General features: G+C 39.7%; 1 protein-coding gene across 1 annotated transcript; it reads right to left on the minus strand.

Annotated features, from left to right (window-relative positions):
- Positions 1 to 343: 343 nt before the first annotated feature.
- LOC135587873 (gamma-glutamyl peptidase 5-like) lies at positions 344 to 17072 on the minus strand. Its single transcript, XM_065079707.1, has 4 exons — positions 16629 to 17072; positions 988 to 1143; positions 737 to 904; positions 344 to 656 (listed from the first exon to the last, which is right to left on the minus strand). The coding sequence occupies exons 1-4, from the start codon at positions 16968 to 16970 to the stop codon at positions 543 to 545; spliced, it is 780 nt and encodes a 259-aa protein (XP_064935779.1). The 5' UTR covers positions 16971 to 17072; the 3' UTR covers positions 344 to 542.
- Between the last annotated feature and the right edge of the window lie 7266 nt (positions 17073 to 24338).

Consider the following 24338-nt stretch of genomic DNA (forward strand, 5'->3'; position numbering starts at 1 on the left):
GTTTGATCAAATGACTGCTGTCTTCATAAAGTATTTGTTTGGAACACCCCCAGAGAGTTCTCCTTTCAACAATGTTTCAAAGATCGCAGCACTCATCCATGTTTGATATGGATGTTCTTCCATTGCCTTTATGCTGAGTGTGCAGCTCAGCGTCATGGGTTGCATGTGATGCATACCTGCCTACAAATTGTGTGTAAAGGCGACCTTTGGATTGGCGTTTCTCCCGTCTGTCTGCAGAGATTGTTACTGCTCCATCTTTTTATGTTGTTCACGTTGCTTGCATATGACAGACATTCTCTATTCATTACTGTTGTACTGCTCAACTTAGCTTGGACAAACTCCGTTGGGTCATCCGATGGCTACAATACAAATAGCTGAAATAAAGTGTTCGACAAATGACAAAGAAGTTTACAGTAGATTGAAATGGCTGTTCCTTTCCCAGATTACACAGTCCTACTGTATGAACGCGAGTAGCGATCCAATTAGCAGCACTTGATGATGCTTATGTATAGATCATGGAGTTGAGGCTGAAGCCGGAGGAACTACAGCTGCCATGAGAGGTTCCCCCTGAGGAAGCCCTTGCAGAGCCTCTTCCAAGCCTCTCGGTCTGGTTCTCGTGCGTCCAAGCTCGCCTGCGCCGCTTCAGCATGGCAAGTCTGCAAGATTACACGCACCTTTAGTCAATCCTCTGCATGACAGAACGAATGGTGTGGCATGAATGAGATCAACGCCTGACCTGAATGAGGTTTCGCTGGAGGAGGCGATCGAGGAGGTGCCGGAGAATGTCTTTGCTGTACTCAGGGTGGCCTTGGATGCCCAGTATGTGGTCTCCGTACCTGAACATCTCCACTCCGGTCTTCTCTGACCACGCCATCACCTCTGCCTGGGGAGGCACTTGCCACACCTGCAACACAAGCCAGCATCGCTCGGAGGAGGAGACGATGGGAGGAGGAAGAAAGGGAGTGATGGGGGTCATGTTTCACCGACCTCGTCGCGATGGCACTCTATGACAGGGAGGTGAGAGGGGATGTGGAGGGAGGAGAGGAGCTTGATGGTGGAGTGAGATGGGTGGATGCAGGTCACGCCGATATCCCATCCTTTCATGGCTCTGCCGCTCTTACCGCCCAGAGCTCGGCTCAAGATCTGCCCAAATGAACATGCTTGTGAGCATTTGCAGTGTTGGGTTTCCTTTGCACAGCTCACGTACACGAATGCTTCAAAATGTGTGCATGTAACTGAGTGTTTGTAGTATTAGTCCACAGAAGAATACGAGCTGAAATGCTAAGCCTTGCTGGTGGTTTGAGTCAACTCAGTGATAGCTCGTTGATAGGGGGAGATTCACCACCCAATCCTTACTCTGAAGAGGATTGGTTTGAGTCAACTCACTGAGTTCAGTCAACTCAGTGAACACTCACTAAAGCACCCCGCGTTGCTAGCATTAGCCTTTGCTTGTTTCAGCGATTTAGCATATGATATAATAGGAAACCTAAATCCTTACTCTAAAGAGGAAGAAGTCATATCAAACTCCACTGGTAACATAGCAATAATAGTAAATGGAGAAGAGAATATTCCATCCATCATGAAATAAACCTAGTTTACTACAAAGGCCTACTAATTTATTATAATCGAGATTAATTATAATTTACCCATGACTCCACTTTGCACCTTGGCCCTAATTTGTGTGGAAGAGACCTAATCGACAATCACAATTATCATTTTGACACTAGAAGGAAGGCTCATCTTCAGTCTGAAAAACTTGTAGAGTGTTGATGCTCCTCGTCGATAATATCTCGACTCACATAAGTTCATCCCTTATCATCCAAGCCGAAGCATACCTTGCCAATGAGTTAGCCTAGGTGTTTTCCTCCCAAGGCACCTAAAGAATATCAATTTTAGAGAAATGAGGGATTGACTTTCATAATGGGAATCAGATCTATGCAATGATAATCAGATTGTGATGAGATTACGATAATGAGACTGATTCGTCTCTAAACATATATCCTAAATAATATTGGTCATAGATTACTTGTGATTAACATTGAGATAACCAAACAAACTGATTGTTACATATCCATCCATATGATGGAGGCAACTGGTCTTATAATTGTTCATGTAGATATACTAGGGCTACAGTGTAGGTGCTCAATAGAGAATGAGTTCACTGATTGATCCTCTTATGAAATACTGGATGGTTGATGATACCTCATTGTGAGACTAATTTCGTCAAGTCCCTCGAGACTAATTTCTTATAATTGTGAGACTAATGGTGATGACTTAACCGAACATCATGGTTGGTCAAGTCCCTCGAGACCATGGTGGTTTAGAGGTTGAACAGGACGGTCATCATAAAAAGTTATGATTGGCAATAGTTGTCTATCTTTATAAGCTTAACGGGATTGGTCGAGTCCCTCGAGGTTACGTTAAGATGCCGATTGAATTCCGATCCCCACTAGAGATCCGCTAAGGGGTCTCCGATTCACATACCAAAAGAAGTTATGTGTTTCACGAGAAAATAGTGAGAGTAGATTAAGATAAAAGTCCTTATCTTAATTATTTATTTTTATAAAATCTACATATTATTTATTCCTGTTGTATTTTTATTTTCAGAAAAATGTCACTTTCAAATCTCTTACGTGATATATTTGATGTCAACCACCTCACTGGTCTAAATTATACGGATTAGCTCTACAACCCGAGAATTATTCTCACGGCGGAGAAAATCACGTACATCCTTGATACAGTGATGCTTACGCCTAAGAAAGGGACAAGCGAGGATGAGATCGTTAGTTACGTGAAGTACATAAATGACTTTACTCTTATTCAGTATTACATATTGGGCTCTATGACTCTTGAATTACAGAGACAACATGAAAAGATGTATGTCAGATCCATTCTCCTAAATTGTTTGAGGAATAGGGATATCCAAAAGTCTCTTTCGTGCTAGGATAATTAAAGGGATACCGATTCAGAACCATGTCCTAAAGATGATTGAGTGAATAGAGAAACTCATAGGTCTAGGAATAGTCCTAGAGGATAACCTATGTGTGGACCTTGTGCTTCGATTCCTACCAGATTTCTTTTCTTAATTCAGAATAAATTTTAATATGAACAAGCTTGAGGTGACTCTTCCTGAGCTCCTCAATATATTGAGAGAGGCAGAGAGCACTATCAAGGAGAACCTAGTTCTCTATGCTGGTGAGACTAGAAAAAAAAAAAGATAGAAAAATCTCTTAAGAAGGGCACGGGCAAGGGTAAACCGGGTAAAGCAAAGGTTTCTAAAAAAGACCCAACAAAAGACAAAGGTTAGTGCTTCCACTATGGCAAAGATGGGCATTGGAAGAGGAATTACAAAGAGTACCTTGCAAAGAGGGTGAAACAGAAGCTTCGAGAAGCTTCAAGTACATTCATAATTAGTTTCCATTTGTTAGAATCTTATGATAACACATGGGTACTAAATATCGATAGTGCTTATCATATCTGTAATTCGTTGCAAGTTCTAGCAAGACCTAGGAGATTGGCGAGAGGCGAGATGGGCCTCAAGATGGGCAATGGAGCAAAAGTAGTTATAGTGGTTGTTGGCGAGGTCACCCTACATCTACTTGGTGGAGCTATTATTGCATTAGATACATGCTATTTTGTTCCTTCTATTATCAAAAATATTATTTCCATTTCATGCTTGACAGTTAGTTGATATAAATTAGTTTTTGAGAACAATGTTATTCAATATTATTAAATGATAAGATCATTATGAAAGGAACATTGCACAATTGTTTGTTTACGTTAGACATTGCTCCATATATCATGAATATAAGTGAGTCTAAAAGGAAATGAGATGGGGTGAACAATGCATACCTATCACAATATAGGCTAAGTTATATCCATAATAAAATGATTAAAAAGTTACTAAAGGATGGATACCTAGATCCACTTGACTATGAGTCATATGCAACTTGTGAGCCTCGCCTTCGTGAAAAATTAACCAACTCTCCATTTAGTGGAATTAGAAAGAGAGTCACTAAGTTGTTAGAACTTATACATAGTGATGCATGCGGTCCCATGTCAACTCATGTCATAGGTGATTACTCATACTTAATTACTTTTACTAACGATTTGTTAAGGTATTAACATGTGTACTTGATGAAGTACAAGCCCGAGGCTTTCTAGAAATTCAAGGAGTATAAGAATGAAGTAGAGAACTAGATGGGAAAGAGTATTAAGACTCTTCGATCAAATTGAGGAGGTGAGTACTTAAATATAGAGTTCACCCAATTCCTCAAGAACCATGAGATTCTATTCTAATGGACACCTCTTTATATACCTCAGCTCAATGGTGTATTCGAAAGGAAGAATCACATATTGTTAGACATGGTGCGATCCATGATGAGTTTCACCGACCTATCCATTTCATTCACCGACCGACCCATTTCATTCTACAGCTTACCTTCTAAACAGAATTATAACTAAGTCGGTAGTGTCTACACCATATAAGATATGGAAAGAAAAAAAGTTTAATCTTAATGAAAATTATTAAGATTTGCGGTTACCTTGCCTACATTAAGAGACATAACCCCGATAAGTTGAAATCCAGGACAAAGCAGTGCAAGTTCGTGGGATACCCCAAAGAAACATGTGGGTATTATTTCTATCACCTAGAGGATCAAACAGTCTTTATAACTAAGAGAGTAGTGTTCTCTTGAGAAGGAACACATTCTTAGTGGAGACAGTGAGAGCATGATAGAGTTGAGCAAGATTGGAGAACCTAGCTCAAGCACTATTCCACAACCCGAATCTGTTCAAGCACCTAGCACACAAGTTTCGACTTTACGGAGGTCCGACAGAGTATCTCGTCCTCTTGAAAGAAATGTGGGACATATCAAAGGAGAGGATATTGATCTTCAAACCACTAAGGATGCTATTATGAGTATAGACTCCGGGAAGTGACAAGAGACTATGAATTCTAAGATGGATTTTATGTACTCCAACAAGGTTTGGAACCTAGTTGATGCACTCGAGGGTATTGTACCCATTTGTCGCAAATGGATTTTCAAGAAAAAGATCGGAGTATATGAAAATGTAGAGACCTATAAAGCAAGGCTAATGACTAAGGGGTATTGTCAAAGGCAAGATGTTGACTATAGCGAAACCTTCTCACCCGTAGAGATGCTAAAAATCCATGGCTATTGCAGTACAGTGTGATTATGAGATCTGGTAGATGGATGTGAAAATCGCGTTCTTCAACGGTAACTTCAATGAGGTATATATGATACAACCTAAGGGATTCGTATCTAAGGATAGTCTAGATAAAGTGTGTAGGTTGCTTAGATTCATCTATGGATTGAAACAAGCTTCCCGAAGTTAAGTGGGAGCACTATCACCTTCTTGGTGTTATATGTGGGAGTACTATCACCTTCTTAGCGATATATGTAGATGACATCCTAATCATTGAGAATGATATATGAATGCCCTCTATAGTAAAGACTTGGGTATCTAGACACTTCTCTACAAATGACTTAGGGGAAGCATCATATATATTGGAGATTCGGATCTATAGAGATAGATCTAAGAGGATGGTTGGTTTATCCCACTCTAGGTACATAGACATCATTATCAAAAGGTTTGGCATAAAAAATTTCAAGAGATGTATCATACCGATGAGATATGATATATATCTTTCTAGGAGTATGTTCTTAAAGACTCCTAAAGAAATGTTAGACATGGATAGGACACCCTATACCTCAACGATAGAATATATCATGTATGCTATACTATGTATCAGACCTGATATAGTGCATATTCTAAGTATCATAAGCAGATATCAAGTAGATCCAGGCTTGAAGCACTGGAAAGCAGTAAAATATTTCTTTAAGTACTTGAGAAGGACTAAGGATCTTTTACTGATATATGAAGGAAATAGCCTTAGGGTTGAGGGCTACAAGGACTCGAGCTTCTAATTTGATGTTGATGATAGCAAGTCTAATTTAGGGTATGTGTTCACCTTGAATGAGAGAGCAATATACTAAAAGAGTTCCAAGCAAGATGCTACTACTAACTCGACCATAGAGGTAGAGTACATTGCTGTGATAGAGGCAACAAAAGAGGGAGTTTAGATAAAAAAGTTTATTACAGATCCCGGGTAACGAGGAACCGATTCCCTTGTATTGTGACAACTACGGGGTGATTGTTCAAATGAGGGAACCCAGGTCTCACCAAAAGTGTTTTGATGATGTTATAACTTATTAGAGAGATCGTGACCCGAGGAGATGTAGTAGTGGAAAGAGTTCCATCTGAAGATAATATCGTAAATTCACTAACAAAGCCGTTGTCTCGGATTGTCTTTAAGCATCATAGGGGTTTAATGGGGATCAAACACACGGGTGATTGACTTTAGGTCAAGTGGGAGATTGCTAGTCATAGGTGCCCTATAAGTCAATCATGTGAATAATTACATATATGACATAACATGTACTCTTTTTTTAATTATTATTATGATATTTTCTCATTCTATATTGTTTGAGACATAAATATATTATGATGTCTATGAATCTATGTAATGAGAATCAGATCATGATAAGATCATGATAATGAGACAGATTCACCTCTAAACACAAACCATAAATAATCCTAGTCATATATTGCTCGAGATGAACATCGAGATAATCGAACAGACTGGTGTGTTGTATACTCATCCATATAATGAGGTAACTGGTCTCATAGTTGCTCATATGGAGACACTAGGGCTACAATATAGGTGCTCATTGGCGAATGAGTTCACTTATTGCTTAGCTCACGAAATGCTTGATAGTTGATGATACCTCATTGTCAGTCTGTCATCTTATTGGTGTACCTGGTCCTTAGACTTGAGACACCAAGGATGTTCTATATGAGTATTGTATGAGTACTCTACTCTTTAATATCAAACTTATATGCTTGGAAGTTCTAGATCTAGCACAACCGGTCATTGAGAGTGGCAGTTAACCTTACGATGGCTATTGAGTATCGATAGATGATCATTTGCTCTCGATATCATAATAGGAATATCCCTATGTGTCCTTGCTTAGATAAATCTTTGGTAAAGGTCATTCGGATCGAGACAAAGAGCTCTCTGGGAGAATCTGATTAGAACAAGACTCGAGGGGAAACTGTATGGGCTTGACAGCACATACCCAGTATACAATATTTGGGATATTAGATGGATAAATGACTATATGTACATAATAACTGAGGACAGATAGGTCCAAAGGATTGGATTCCCTTGTATCGTCAAGGGACTACGACGTAGTGACCTAATATACTAGTAGTCGATGAGTCGAGTGAATTATTATGGAGATAATAATTCACTGAACTAAGAGTTCTGATAAATATGACTCATAACCTGCTCGATATTGGGCCTAGAGAGTCACATACATATGATATGTGTTCTGATGAGTAGATGTTCATATATGAGATATCCGTTGGAGCTCCTATCTTATTATATATCCATTAAATCCCTGAATTATTGGATCTCATAATAGATTAGATCCAAAAAGAGCTAATAAAAGCTTATTAGGTAAATATTCACTAATCTAAGAGGCTTGGGTAATTGGATAAAAATCCAATACCTAATATGGTAGGATCCATTAGGGTTAAGTTGATAGTGGATCTCTATAAATAGAAGGAAACCAAAGGGTCATAGGCTAAGTCTTCTTGGTTACCACCTCATATTCTCCTCTCCCCTTTTCCTCCTCAACCAATAGGTATGGAGATTTGGATAGTAATTCGAGGAGCATATTCACATCCCTCTACCATATGGATCACCGTTAAAGATGAGGATACTTGACATTCTTTATCCTCTCTTACAGATCTATAGGAATTCAATTATATACGATCTCCCTAGGTAATATAACTATCTCATATGTGGTTTTTAATTTTGTGGGTTTTTGCGTACCAATTTTCATATGACAACGAACACCTTTTTGAAAAATTTGAGATTTTTGTTTTCTATTCTTCTATTACTCATGTGATGTTGCCCTTAGATTTTTCTACATTAGAGCTCCTGAGGACGAGTCTGACACCTCCCCCTTCGATAGTCACCAACTCATCAACGAAGAGCATTCAAGCAGGGTGGGTGGTCTCATCAGTCGGGCATGATAACGTAAGCTCTAAGATAAAGTCCGCTAGGGCTTATGCCTTTATTGTTGCCCTCGATCATTTCAATCGCTTGCCTAATACTTTGAGTCAGGCCATTTGACCCCAAAACATCTTATTAACCATCTTCTAATATGTGGCACCTATATTTTTTAGCCCGAAGGATATGACTTGGTAAAAGATGTATGCTCATAGTTCTCCGGATCCATGTATATTTGGTTGTATCTTGAGAAGGTATCTATGAATATCAGTAGCTCACATGTCCGGAATTGGCATCTACTAGTTAATCAATCTAGGGAAGAGAGTAACTATCCTTCAGTTAGGCTTTGTTTAGTTTCGTGTAATCAATGTATATCTGCTAGCTTCCATTAGTTTTTTTAATAAGCACAATATTAGCTAGCCATTGGGGGTATTGCGCTTCAAAGATAAATCAAATACCTAACTGTTTGTCTACTTCAGCGCCAATGGCTTATTGGTAGTTGAGCGCAAATATGCATGACATCTACTTGATCGGTTGAGCTCCGAGGAGGATGTTGAGACAATGTTGCACCACATTGTGGTTGATCCCTAGTATGTCCCTCGCCAATCAAGTGAAGACCTCAACATTTGCTTTGAGGAAGTTGATGAGCTCCACTCAATTGGGCTCTCTAAGAGTGCCAACGCAACTAACATAGTGCAATCCAACCTGACTCGATCCAATGGCACCTCGAGGAGTGGCTTGATCAACTCTGGGTGGGTGGTCAGCTTTGCCCTCTCTTGAGGGTCCGTTAGTGACGATTTGTTGCATAACTTCTTTGGTAGGGATACCATTATCAAATAGCACTACTGAGACTCTCAGATTGCTCCACAGCTTGATGACCCCCAACCTTATGGGGAACTTCATGGATATGGTAAGTTGACACCGTTGCTCATAGCATGTTCAGTGTTGGTCGATCGATGATCGTGTTATATGTTGAGAGAATGGTGCCTACCATAAACTTGGTCAACACCATCTTGAAGTGGGGCTTCATGCTAAAAGTTACATATAGGCTGATAGTGTCAAGGGGAGAGATGATGTCACCAATGAACTTCATAAGGGACGAGGACACAGGGGTTAGGTCATTAGTAGCAAGACCCAACTTTTGAAAGTTATCAAAATAGAGAATGACAGTCGAACTACCTATGTTAACAGCATTGTCATTGTAGAGGAGAGCTTCGAGACATGTCAGTAGCACTATCATTATAGAGGAGCATCTCGGGTTGTATTGATCATGCTATTGTCATAGAGGAGCGTCTCAGGCCATTTTGGTTGCATTGTGGGGTCAGGAGCGGAGCACCCTCACTAGAGCGGTTGTTAAGTCGGTAGGCTAACGCTCTTGTAACATGGGCCCTCCTTTTAGGGCCAAAATAATAGAAAGAATATCTATGCATAAAAAATAAGCTTGAGACATTTTTTTCAAACTAAGCATGGAAATTATGCTCAAGACACCTCTCTCAGGCTAATCATGAAAAATATGCCTAGGACGCCTCTCTTGGGAAAATGATACAAGACCCATATGATGTGACGGTTATCCAAATCGAGTAGAAGCAATGGGCCCAAGAGGAAATATTCTGCTCATATCATGAAATATTATCTTGAGTCCAACCTACTATAAAGAACCACCAATTTATTGTTATAGAGGTCAGTTACTATTCACCCGTGACTTCACTTTCCACCTCCATTCTAATTTGATCGTTGGAATGACCTAATCGGGTATCTCATCTGATTATAGTCTTTTTGTAGATCGATCGTAAGACAAGCAGTTGAGCCACCTCCTCAATTTACTAAACTCATGCACACACGACATAGGATCAAATCAAGCTGAAAGCAACAACGTCAACTATCACAACCATTAGGATTAACTCCAATATCACTCGTGTAGGAGTTAATCCTAATTAATATTCCTCTGCTTTTTCCCGTACTGTATATATTTTTTATAATCTTCTTTAGTTCTTTCAATAAAATATGAGTGTATAGCAACTCCTAATTTCCTAAAAGAAATTATAATGGCAGAAAAGATGGCTTTCAACATTGTTTCTCTCTCTCTCTCTCTCTCAATCACTAATCATTTGTTATTATATGAAAGGAAGCACCTAGAAGCTGGGATGAGGTGACAAGTTACACTGTCCTGCCCCCAAACATTGTCTACTACCTAAGGTTTATATCTCTCTCTCTCTCTCTCTCTATATATATATATATATATTTATATATTTATATTATCAATGGGAAAGGATAATGTACCTACCTTCCCGTGGCCCCGTACCACCAAATATTCTTGGATAGTTACTTGGCATGCTTGATCCAGCAATGCACTGCTATGAGCATTATCGCCATTCATTTTGTCGGATTTATGTCCACATTCCACATGATATATTGTTGGGTCCAGTCCAGTCCATATATGGGCTTGGACAACTGGGCTTATTGAACCCAAATCAATAAATCAAAGAAATTAAAAAAGGAGAGAGGGTGAGGAGAGTAAAATCTGATTGCAGCGTGCGTGCGGTAGCGTACGGGAAAAAAAGAGAGAGAAATAGAGAGAGAAAGTAAGGTTTCTTAGTTTTTCTGCTTGACGATCGGTGGCCAAACGTTGTCAGTTTCGACCCAAATTTTATGTGAAGAATCCTTGCAGCAAACTCTACAATCCTAACGGTGTTGATATGCAGTTTACCCTCTCTAAGGTACTTTCCTACGATATCCACTCCGTGAGACCTAGAATTCTTTTTGAGGAGATCCATCTTATGTGATGAAGATATGCTATTCTTGAGCCAAGATCTATGATTTTGATGTTATTCTGATCCTCTAGTTATTCTAGAGAAGACCTACTGTAAACCTGTTATCATTATTATTGATAGTGGAAGTTTGAGGTGGACTACGGTCCCGTGGTTTTTTCCACATTGTGTTTTCCACGTTAAAAAGATTTGGTCTCACTATGTGATTGATTTATTGCTCTATTGTTTATGCTGTGCTGATTGATTTAGCATTTTGATATCAAGTTGGTATTTTGATGATGAATCTATTTTGATACACAAAGAGGGAAAAGAATTATTCCGCATTAACAGGTTTCTTCCTAACAAGTGGTATCAGAGCATCAGGTTGTTTGGTGCTAGTTTTCTTGTGTGATTGAAATGGAGTCAGATGGTATGATTAAATTGAACTCATCAAATTATTCCACTTGGAGGCGTCTGATGGAAGATTTGCTCTATTGTAAATATTTATATAAGCCTATCAAGGTTAAAGATAAACCTTCTACTATGGACGATGAAGAATGGGAAGTTCAACGTAGAAAAGCTATTGTCTATATTAGAAGATGGATGGATATAAACTTGCATGAGCATATTTCAGATGAAATCAGAGCTGATGTTGTTTGGCAAAGGTTAGAAAATCTCTTTGCGAAAAAGACAGTGGGAAATAGAATTTCTCTCCTCAGAAGGCTTGTAAATTTGAAATATAAAGATGGTGGCAACATTGTTGAGCACATAAGCCTATTTCAGAGTCTTGCAAACAAGTTGGTTGCTATGAAAATGAATATAGATGATGAGATGCAGGGATTATTACTTCTCAGCTCTTTACCAGAAAGTTGGGAAACGTATGTGGTGACTATTTGTAACTCCACGCCAGAGGGGACTCTAACCATAGATATGGTTAAAGACAGTTTGCTAAATGAAGATGCAAGAAGGAAAGAACAGGGTGAATCTTCTTCTGGTGCATTTGTTACTGAAAAACAAGAAAGACGTGGAAGAAGTCATAGCAGAAATTCATATGGTTATAGAGGAAGATCCAAGTCTAGAAGAGATATCAAATGTTCTCACTGTAATAGGCCAGGTCACATGAAGAAAGAGTGTAGGTTTTGGAAGCGAGAACAGAATGAAATGAAGAAAAATGAAAAAGAGACCAATACAGTTGCTGCTGAAGGTAATATCACTATTGTTTGTGATGAAGGTTGTGTCAGTCTTGTAGCTCAGGACAGTAACTGGGTAATTGACTCTGGTGCTTCATTTCATGTTACTTCTTATGGTGATTTCTTTAGATCTTACACTGTTGGTGATTTTGGTAATGTTAGAATGGGAAACAATGGTACATCTAAGATTGTGGGTATTGGAGATATTTGCTTGGAGACCAGTATTGGGAGCAAATTAATACTCAAAGATGTAAGGCATGTTCCAGATATTCGTCTTAACTTGATATCTACAGGTAGACTTGATGATGAGGGCTTTGCACATTATTTTGGTGAAAGTAAATGGAAACTCACTAAAGGTTATCTAATTGTGGCAAAAGGAAAGAAGATTAACTCTTTTTATGTCATGGAAGCTAAGCTACACAAAGGAGAGATTAATGCAATTCGAAAAGGTGAAAGTATAGATCTTTGGCATAAGAGGCTTGGACATATCAGCGAGAAGGGACTTCAAACTCTTGCTAGAAAGCAGTTCTTACCAGAGTTGCAAAGTACATCTCTTAAATCTTGTGATCATTGCTTAGCTGGAAAAACACATAGAGTTGCATTTCAGACATATCCATCATCTAGAAGATCTGATGTTATTGATTTAGTTCATACTGATGTCTGTACTATGCAAACTAGAACTCTTGGAGGTGCTCTTTATTTTGTTACTTTTATTGATGACCATTCTAGAAAAGTTTGGGCTTTTGCTTTGAAATCTAAAGACCAGGTACTCGATGCTTTCAAGGAGTTTCATGTCAATGTTGAAAGAGAAACTGGCAGAAAGCTAAAGTGTGTTCGATCAGATAATGGTGGCGAGTACAGGGGTCTTTTTGAGAATTATTGCAGGTTCCATGGTATCAGGCTTGAGAAAACAGTTCCTAAAACTCCTCAGCAGAACGGTGTGGCAGAAAGGATGAACAGAACCATTGAAGAAAGGATTAGGTGTATGCTTTCCCACGCCAAGTTACCAAAGTCATTTTGGGGGGAGGCTATGAGAACTACAGTTGACCTGATAAATCTTTCTCCATCAGTTCCTCTGCAAGGTGATGTTCCAGAGAGAGTATGGAGAGGAAAAGATATATCTTATAATCATTTGAGAGTCTTTGGGTGTAAAGCATTTGTTCATATTCCCAAAGATGAGAGGTCCAAGCTTGATAATAAGGCAAAAGCATGTATCTTCTTGGGATATGGTCATGAAGAGTTTGGGTACAGATTATGGGATCCAGTGAACAAGAAGATTATTAGAAGCAGAGATGTTGTGTTTCTTGAAGACCAATTGTTTGATGATGGTGATAATGTTGAGAAGCCAGAAACCTCTGTTTATATTCCTTGGAGTTTGGGTCCAGTTCCTTCACTTGTAGTTCATGATGATCATGGGGGAGATGAACAAGAAGATTGTGGTGAGAATACTAGTGATGATACACCTACAGTTGATGATGCTGAACCAACTGAACAGGCACCTCCACCACTAGTTGAGATTCCATTGAGAAGATCCACTAGAGAGCAACAACCCTCTACCAGATATCCTCCACATGAGTATGTTATGCTTACTGATGGGGGAGAGCCAGAAACTTACCAAGAAGCTATTCTACATGAGAATAAGAGTGAGTGGGTTAAAGCCATGCAAGAAGAGATGAGATCCTTGCTTGAGAACCACACCTATGACTTGGTAAAGCTGCCGAAAGAGAAGAAAGCTCTCAAGAATAAGTGGGTTTATAAATTGAAGACTGAAAATAATAGCTCACAACAAAGATACAAGGCATGACTAGTTGTGAAAGGATTCAGTCAGAAGAAAGGTATTGACTTTGAAGAAATATTTTCTCCGGTTGTGAAAATGTCCTCTATCCGAGTTGTTCTTGGTTTGGCTGCCCGCTTGAATTTAGAAGTTGAGCAACTTGATGTAAAAACAGCATTTCTTCATGGTGACTTAGAAGAAGAAATTTACATGGAGCAACCAGAAGGTTTCAAAGTCAAGGGAAAAGAAAATCTGGTATGTAAGCTTAGGAAAAGCTTATATGGACTCAAACAGGCACCTAGACAGTGGTACAAGAAGTTTGATTCCTTTATGATGAGCCAAGGGTATGATAGAACCACATCTGATCATTGTGTGTTTATGAAGAAATTTTCAGATGATGATTTTATTATTTTACTGCTATATGTTGATGATATGTTGATTGTTGGCCATGATGTTGGAAAAATTGAAAAGCTTAAAAGAGAGCTAAGTAAGTCTTTTGCCATGAAAGACTTAGGATCGGTGAGACAAATACTTGGCATGAAGATTCTTCGTGATAGGAAGAAAAGGAAGATTTGGCTATCTCAGGAGACTTACATTGAAAAGGTTCTTGAAAGATTCAACATGAGTAAAGCCAAAGCAGTTTATTCTCCACTTGTAGGTCATTTCAAGCTGAGTTCAAAACAATGTGCTACAAGTGAGAAAGAAAAAGAAGAAATATCCAGAGTGCCTTACTCATCTGCAGTAGGCAGTTTGATGTATGCTATAGTTTGTACTAGGTCAGATATAGCTCATGCAGTTGGAGTTGTTAGCCGATTTCTCTCAAATCCTGGAAAGGAACATTGGGCAGTAGTAAAATGGATATTAAGATATCTAAGAGGTACTTCCAGGTTGTGTTTATGTTTTGGTGATTATGAACCTGTGTTAGAAGGGTACACAGATGCAAACATGGCAGGTGATACTAATTCCAGGAAGTCCACTTCGGGATTCTTGATGACATTTGCAGGAGGAGCAGTCTCTTGGCAGTCTAAGTTACAGAAGTGTGTTGCTCTATCAACCACAGAAGCAGAATACATAGCAGTTACTGAAGCCTGCAAGGAAGCTTTATGGATGAAAAAGTTTCTACAGGAATTGAGCTTGAAACAGGAAGGATATACTGTTTACTGTGACAGTCAGAGCGCTATTCACCTCTCCAAGAATTCAACATACCATTCTAGATCCAAGCATATTGATGTGAGATATCACTGGATTCGTGATGTGCTTGAGATGAAAGAATTACAGTTGGAAAAGGTGCATACCAATGCTAATGGTTCAAATATGTTGACAAAGTATTTGCCTAAGGAGAAGCTTGAAGTATGTAGGCGAAGAGCGAGCTTGGTACAGCCCACCATATGAGCTGGAGGGAGAGAATTGTTGGGTCCAGCCCATATGTGGGCTTTGACAATTGGGTCTATTGAGCCCAAATCAACAAATCAAAGAAATTAAAAAAAGGAGAGAGGGTGAGGAGAGTAAGATCTGATTGCAGCGTGCGTGCAGCGGCGTGCTGAGAAAAAAAGGAGAGAGAAATAGAGAGAGAAAGTAAGGTTTCTGAGTTTTTCTGCTTGACGATCGGTGGCCAAACATTGTCAGTTTCGGCCCAAATTTTATGTGGAGAATCCTTGCAGCAAACTCTACAATCCTAACGGTGTTGATCTGCAGTTTACCCTCTCTAAGGTACTTTCCTATGATATCCACTCCATGAGACATAGAATTCTCTTTTGAGAAGATCCATCCTATGTGATGAAGATATGCTATTCTTGAGCCAAGATATATGATCTTGATGTTATTCTGATCCTCTAGTTATTCTAGAGAAGACCTACTGTAAACCTGTTATCATTATTATTGATAGTGGAAGTTTGAGGTGGACTGCGGTCCTGTGATTTTTCCCACATTGGGTTTTCCATGTTAAAAAGATTTGGTCTCACTGTGTGATTGATTTATTACTCTATTGTTTATGCTGTGCTGATTGATTTAGCATTTTGATATCAAGTTGGTATGTTGATGAGGAACCTATTTTGATACAAAAGAGGGAAAAAAATTATTCCGCGTTAACATGTTCCTTCCCAACATATATGTGATCTAAAATTTTGCGCAATTGATCCTAAGAGCAAGCAAGTCACATCTCATCACCATTCACTGCCACAGGTCATGCAAGCAGCAGTAGCAGCAGCAAGAAAAGACTCGAGTTCGAAGCTGCAGCAGATCTCCAGCAGTCTTGTTGGGTAAACTGAACAGGTTTCTTCCGGCAGTCAAGTTCCTCTGTTCCTAATCCTAATGGCAGGCCATGGTTTTTGACCAGTGCACGTGTTGGACACAGCTGAGTTGAATCTGGTCTGACCGAACAGTCGTCTTTCCATGGAGAAAAGAAGAGTCCATGTCAATAGATAGACCATGAACTTTCAAACATGCCTTTTGGTCCATGGACTGTCATAGGAAGATTGATCGATCTATTTACCTAATTAATGATCCACCTGTGCTTGATGACAATTAGATTTGCTGCGGCTCACAAGATCTGGAAAGCCAATAGATCTGCCCTGTATCTGTAGCAGATCTAGTCTCTGCCGACAGGGATTTCTTAGCATTTGTCATCAGAACTGGGTTGTACATCAGTATTGCTTTTATGTGCTTTATATGTTCTTGGATCCATTGATTTGGTTGTGTGGACTAGCATTCAATTCACTACTCACTAGTTGAACCCCTTTTGTTTTAGTTCAGATTAAGACATTGTAATGTGTTGGAATTCTGAGAAGAATAAGAAGGGGAGAGGAACAGTGGACCTGGTGGCCAAAGCAGACGCCGAGAACCTTCTTCTTCTTGGCGTCCAATGCCTTGAGGAAGGAGACGAGGTCCTTGATCCACTGGTCGTCGCCGTGGGCGTCGTTGCAGCTGCCGGTGATGACGAACCCGTCATAGCCATCGACGTCGGCCATGCATGGCAGCTCGCCGTGCGCCGCCCGGTACAAGTCCCACGCCTCGCCCTCCTCTCCCAGCAGGCCCACGAACACCTTGAAGTACCCTCCATAGGTCTTCTTCACGTACTCGGAGTCGTCGGCGCAGAGCAGCACCGCGAACTTGGGCCTCCCCTTCTTCTCCACCTCCCCTCCATCTTCTCCTCCCATCTCTCGACCTCGGCGTGCCGCAAGGGGAGCAGGAGCTCTCTTGCTTCCGGTAACACAAGGAAGAAGAAAGCTCCCTTTGGGATGGCGGAGGGGAGGAGAAAGGCTGGGCTTTATAGAGGTGAAAAAGGTAGGGATCAACACATGGTTTGACAGGAGGAGCCAAAGCTTTGACTGTTCTTTAATGGTGGGCTTCTTAGCTGTCGTCTTGGTTTTGCACCAAGCACGATGCCACGTCGATGGTGATAGGTACCTGATAAAACCAAGCCTTTCAAATTAATCTCTTTTACTTGTAAGAATCGGATACTATTTTGATCAGAAACGTCTTCAGAGCTTAGACTGGATCACTTCTTTGTATTATTTTGCTTGGTTTCCATAAACATTCATTAGGTCATGTCTTGGCTTGTGAAGGAGAGAAAGACGACGGCAAGGCACACTCACGAGTGTTAGAGCTAACCGTGGAAAATTTACCATAAGGTAATTTTGACAATCCAACAAGATAATAAAACGGAAAGAATAAAAGCGAGACAAGAACATCAGATATACGTGGTTCGGTCAATTGACTTTGACCTGGACGAAAGAGGAGCAAATTACTATTGCAAAAGAGAGACAATTACAAATACCTTAGGAAGATGTTCATAGGTCATAAAACACCCGAAAATACTAAACAAGAAAAACCAAACTATAAGTCCAAACTATATAACTGAGTATGAACTTAAACCAAAGCAAACACTTAGGTTTTTCTTATGGTGCCACTTATGGTACCTCTTGTGGTGCATCTGACTTCAAAGCCCAGACCCTCTTTTATAGTTCCAACAGGAGATGACAAGCCTCATTTTCCCGATGTGGGACTATGGGACTTGCCAAACCAATAAACCTCCACCTTGGCATGTCCCAACAAAACTTGCTCCACCTTCTTCACAAAGCCCCAATGGGCAATCATCAATAATGAATACCAACCAAGTCTAAGCACTTCTTGAACTTGTAAACCGGAAGAGGCTTCATAAACATATCAGCTGGATTGTCCTTCGTATGAATTTTCTGAACAAGGACCTTTCCCTCAGCAATAGTGTTCCATCTGCATCCAATAATTTTCTTACCCGAAGACGGCTTCACAAGATCCCAAGTTCTATTCCGATGGAGAGACTCAATTTCTTCATTCATCGCAATCAACCACTTAGCGGAATTATCACAAGAAACTGCACTTGAGTAGGAAGTAGGCTCACCAACTTCACTTGTCTCTTCTGCAACAGACAAAGCATATGCAACCAAATTTGCATATCTTTGTGGTGGTCGAATATCTCTCCGTGATCTATCCTTGGCTATGGAATATTGCTCTTCCTTTGGAGCAACTGCATCGGTAGACTCGGGACCATCTACTGACATTCTTTGAGTAGAAGAGTTCGACTTAAAGGAATCTGAACTACCAATCTCAAGCTCCACTTGCTTCTGCGCACTATCATTTGTACAACTAGTAGAATCCTCTTTGGAAGATAACATAAACAATTCATCAAAACTAACATATCTACTGATTACAAATTTTGAGGATTTGGGATCAGAATACCATAATCTGTATCCTTTCACCCCAGAAGCATACCCAAGGAAAATGCACTTTTTAGCATGAGGCTCTAATTTTCCTTCATTTACATGCATGTATGTTGGACACCCAAAAATTTTAAAATCAGAGTAATCGGCAGGAGTACCTGACCAAACTTCCTCGGGAGTTCTAAAGTTAAGTGCTGCAGAAGGAGCGCGGTTGACAACGTAACAGGTCATATTAATCGCCTCTGCCCAAAAGTCCTTTATCAACCCTGCATTTGAGATCATACACCTCGCTCTCTCCAAGAGTGTTCTGTTCATACGTTCGGCCACACCATTTTGCTGAGGTGTCATCCTAACAGTGCGATGCCGAACGATTCCTTTATTTTTGTAGAATTCTTTAAAATCACATATACAAAATTCCATGCCATTATCTGTTCGAAGCCACTTAAACTATTTACCTATTTGTTTCTCAATCAAAGCCTTCCATTGTTTAAATGTTAGAAAAACATCATTTTTATGCTTCAGAAAATAAACCCAAACTTTCCTGGAATAATCGTCAATGAAAGTCAACATATACCTAGCACCACCCTTAGATTGAACATGAGTTGGACCCCAAAGGTCTGAATGAATATAGTCAAAAGTACCTTTCGTTTTGTGAATTGCCGGAAAAGTGAAGCTGACTCTTTTCTGCTTTCCAAAAATGCAGTGTTCACAAAAATCAAGTGGCCCAGTACTCTATCCGCAAAGTAGACCCCTTTTGCTCAATATGCTCAAACCTTTTTCGCTCATATGACCCAAACGCATATGCCATAATTTGGTGATGTCAGAATCAGACAATGATGATGACGAAACTGCAACCGAACCTGTGACAATAGTTCCCTACAGAATATACAAGCTACCAGACCTACAAGCTTTCATAATAATAAGGGCACTTCTAGAAACTTTCATAACTCCACCTTCAGTTGTGTATTTACACCCAAGGACCTCTATGGTGCCTAAAGAGATGAGATTCTTTTTTAAATCAGGAACATGTCTAACATTAGTGAGCGTCCTCACAATACCATCATGTATTTTAATTCAGATTGTACCTCTACCAACAACATCACATGCGGCATTATTGTCCATCAAAATAATTTCACCATTATAAGATTCATATGTGGAAAACAAATCCTTATTGGGACACATGTGATAAGAACAACCCGAATCTAAAATCCATTCATTTTTAGACCTCGTCCTGTCATCAGTAGCAGAGAAAATATTTTCAACATTCTCATCAGTTGCTACACTAACTTCAGCGGATTCAATAGTTTTCTAAACAAAATTTTCCTTTTGTTTTAATTTATTTTTCAATTTAAAGCAATCAGATTTAATGTGCCCCATTTTATGACAATATCTGCATTCCAAATTTCTATGTCTGGATTTAGATCTACTACTGTCAAATTCTCTTTTATCCATTCTCCCCCTAACAACCAGACCCTCAGCCTGATTCTCTCTACATTCCCCAGTGATATTCCTGTCTATCTGCTCCTTAGATTTTCAATGCAGATTTAATTTCTTGATACAAAACTATTTCTTTTCCATAAATCAAAGTATCACGAAAATGTTTAAAAGATTGGAGAAAAGAACACAAGAGTAACAAAGCCTTATCCTCATCATCAATTTTTGCATCTATATTCTCCAAATCCATAACCAAAGAATCAAACTTATCAAGATGTGAGAGTGTATATGTACCTTCAGTCATCCGAAGCATATATAAACTCTGCTTCAAGTAGAGACGATTCTCTACTGTCGTCTTCATGTACAAGACTTTAAGCTTGTCCCACATGCTCTTAGCCGTAGTCTCCGTAGCTACCTCCCGTAAAACCTCGTCAGAGAAATTTAGAATGATGCTTGATCGGGCCTTCTTATCCATACCCGCAAGCTCTTCTTTTGACATATCATCTAGAATGCTCTCGGCTCCCTGTAGTACCAAATCAACTCCGTCTTGAACCAGAATGGCCTCCATCTTGAGTTGCCACAAGCCGAAGTTGACATTTCTATCGAATTTCTCGACAACAATCTTTGTTATTGTCATCGTTGCCAAAAGATCCCAGAACTAGGCTCTGATACCAGTTTGTTAGAGCTAGCCCCAGAAAATTTACCACAAGGTAATTTTGGCAACCCAACAAGACAATAAAACGGAAAGAATAAAAACGAGACAAGAATACCAGAACACCATATATACGTGGTTCGGTCAATTGACTTTGACCTACATTCACGGACGAAAGAGGAGCAAATTACTACCGCAAAAGAGAGACAATTACAAATACCTAAGGAAGATGTTCCTAGGCCATAAAACACCCGAAAATACTAAACAAGAAAAACCAAACTATAAGTCCAAACTATATAACTGAGTATGGACTTAAACCAAAGCAAACACTTAGGTTTTTCTTGTAGTACCACTTATGGTACCTCTTGTGGTGCATCTGACTTCAAAGTCCAGACCCTTTTTTATAATTCCAATAGGAGATGACAAATCTCATTTTTCCGATGTGGGACTATGGGACTTGCCAAACTAACAACGAGGTCTGTGCTGAGGTTGGACTCGGTAAGAACAAGACTTGAATTCAATTGTTAGGGCAGTGAACTGATTATACTCGGAAAGAAGAAAGAAAGCTGGAGTAGTCGGTGGAGCTTAAACAGGGGGAAAGAATCGACACATGCACTTACTACAAGACTTACTAGGAAGAAAGTAGGAAGAGTTGTCAGTCAAGCTCAGAAAGCTCAGAAACGGAACATGATTCAATACCTTCATCATGTTTGCTAAACAGAAGGAAGGACGAGTTGGTAATCTAGGCCAGAGAGAGAGAGAGAGAGAGGAATGTTTCCCTACAAAGAAGGTTGGAAGAGTTGTCAATCAAGCTCAGAAAGGAACGTGATTCAACACCTGCATCATGTTTGATAAACAGAAGGAAGGACACGTTGGTAATCTAGCCCCCAGAGAGAGAGAGAGAGAGAGAGAGAGAGAATCTGCATCATGTTTTATTCATGAGAAAATGAGCAAGCAAACACTTTCCGACCAAACTCCACTGCATTGTCCCCAAAAGATGAGATGGAGATCTGACTTCTTAATTAGTTTGAGCAAGAAGAGATGTCCAATATGCATTGTCCACAATTCCTGGTAGTGGACAATGCATTCCCAGCTCACTGATATCACAAGGTTGCATGGCCACATATTTCTTAGATTCACCAGCATTTGTGCTGCCACCTCATGTTGTTGCAGACCAGAATCTAAGTGCTCACCAATGACATCCCACCTCACATTTCAAGTTGGTACTCCACAGAGTCACTGTGGAGGCAGTGCACAGGTACATGCTCTGTTCTTCTGTGACAGAAAAGAAGAACAGAGTTGAAAGGCTCCACAGGTGATCACAGTAACCTTGCAGAATTGGGTGAGCAATAGACAACTCGCAATGTGATCGAAGAAGATCACAGCATTTAGATTTCAGGATGTCGACATTTGGGTGATTGCCTAAACACAAGAAATTGGCCAATGGGGTGTATGACTGTGAAGAGAGAACTGCACCAATGCAAATGTCTCATGCTGCATGTGGAAGATGGCATCACAGCTGTGCTGTCAGCAAAAGCAGCTTACAGTAGCAATGTCTTGTTTGGACCAAAAGGAGGTGCTTTTGAGCTGACTTTTAGATTAATGACAGTACTAGAAGCTTCATATGATTAATGAATGCAAATCTTCAAATAACCATGAATGATTCACATCACAGGGACAATAATCACTGTCAAATTGGATTTTTCTTTCTTCTTTTCTCTTTCTGATAGTTACATTGCATTACGATATGTTCTATAGAACAGTCTTTTCTGAAGCAAATCACAGCAACCTTGTACAAATGATCCAGGAATCCAGTTACTCTTTGCAGCTAGAATTGAACTTTTACTTGGATATTACCCAATATTACTTTTGGTTGTGGTAGCATCTCTTGTACAAATCATCAATATCAATCTTTACAGAGATTTTTTGTTCCCTAAATTCTGAATTAACCAAGGAACATTGCAGAAGGTATTCTTCTAAGCATGTTCATTTATGCACTCATCTACAAATTTTCCTGGTAGTGCATTGCACAACTTCTTCATTGCCAGAGAGTTTGATCTTATAATCTCACTATTTCTGAAGTTTTTGATCAAGGAGAGGAACCCTTGAGGTAGCAAAGATGGAAGAAACATGTGGCTGCAAAATCCAGAAAGCAGACATGATCAGAAAGCTCTTTCTATCTTGTTGATGTGTCTTGAGCTGACAACTCCTCTAGAACTAATATATAGTTATCTTACAAATGTCTGAAGACTCAAATGTGGTTTTGTACAGTAGTGTTCTTTGTCAAAGTGCTGTCATAGTCATCAAGCCTTGTCAAAGTCCAATCAATCAGCACATAGATCACAGAAATTTTGGAATTCTCCCTGAACCACTCAAAAGTTCACTTCAAGTTGACATTGCCTATTCTGAATGTGCCATTCTAGTCATCACAAACTGCTAAAGATTTCCAGTCACTTGAGACAGCTCAAGCAGACAGCACACACACATCATTTTAGTTTGTTTATTTGAGACCACCTAATCAGATGACACACTCAACACTTCCAGCACTCACATTAAACAATTTGGTGCCGTAAGCTGTCAAAGACAGGCTTCTTAAGCTTTGAAAGTGTGCTGTGACCAGAAATGGTGTGCATGTCCATCAAGATCACATTGTTGCTAGGGTTGAATAAACTAGATTTCCACAGGATCAAGTCCCCATAACAAGAACATGACTTCAAGCAAAATGAAGCATCCAGCAATGAGCCAGGAAAGGAAATGACAATGAAAACTTATTACAGATCAAGGTCATGTTCTCAATATCTGTAATTTTCCTCTGCAAGTTCAACAGCAGTAGATCTAAGCTTCCAAGTCTCTCTGTTAAATTGACATGTCCGACCAATTCTGGGTCCTTTTGGAAAGAAGGAGCTTACTCTGAACTTGTGAGAAGACCATAACAAAACTCAAATGTGTCAGCTCTATAAAGCTTATGTTAATCAGGAACAAAACTCAAACTTGTCAGCTTTGTAAAGTATATCACTCACTCACTTTGTTCCTTCCATCACCTCCTAAACGACGAATGAGAAAGGAAAGAACAGACACATCCTCTGTAAATCTGATTCGGTCCGAAGCTTAAACAAAGCAGTTTGAGTCTGAGTGTCAACCGATTGAGCTAAACCATGTGTCAACCTGCCACTGAGTTATTTTCTACTAATTAATTTTACTTCAGAAGTTCTAAATTGATCTTGACAACAGATATGCTGTTTGACGAGATTCAAGTTGTAGATGATATAGAGAAACCTATCCAGCCTGCGGCGCCACAACCGATCTATATGAAGTTCTTAAATGGTGATCCCTGATCCAAAGAGTGACAAATCAAGATCAGAATTTTTTTGGCATTGTGTCAGAGCCAAATCTGATGGACATCCATGAGACACTTGTACTTGAAGAATCTTGATTTGAGAAGGCATGCCTAATGCAAATCGTACTTCATTAAACTATTCTTGTTTTGCTCAAAATTTGTCAGCTCAAGAAATTAACTATCAAGTGGTCTAATGTCTACTCATAGATCATAATTCCCAATGAAATGTAACTTGACCTCCCTAATTCACCTTCAGAACAGATGCAGCAAACCTTTCACTTTCCAGTGGGATCTGGTGTGGGCTGCATCTGACCTGAACTGGACCATGCTGGGATTGAGTTTGGTGTGATCCAGCCTTTCTGATTGCAAGGATCACACCAGGTAAGGAAGCAGCTTGGGAAAC

This window comes from Musa acuminata, chromosome BXJ1-8 (genome assembly GCF_036884655.1).
Source record: "Musa acuminata AAA Group cultivar baxijiao chromosome BXJ1-8, Cavendish_Baxijiao_AAA, whole genome shotgun sequence".
NCBI classification, from domain to species: Eukaryota; Viridiplantae; Streptophyta; class Magnoliopsida; order Zingiberales; family Musaceae; genus Musa; species Musa acuminata.

Coding starts and splice junctions, on each gene's coding strand:
- LOC135587873 (XM_065079707.1), bottom strand. CDS start 16,970: ATGGGAGGAGAAGATGGAGGGGAGGTGGAGAAGAAGGGGAGGCCCAAG. Junction 905..987: donor TAGAGTGCCATCGCGACGAG/GTCGGTGAAACA, acceptor CTTGTGTTGCAG/GTGTGGCAAGTGCCTCCCCA. Junction 657..736: donor TCCAGCGAAACCTCATTCAG/GTCAGGCGTTGA, acceptor GTAATCTTGCAG/ACTTGCCATGCTGAAGCGGC.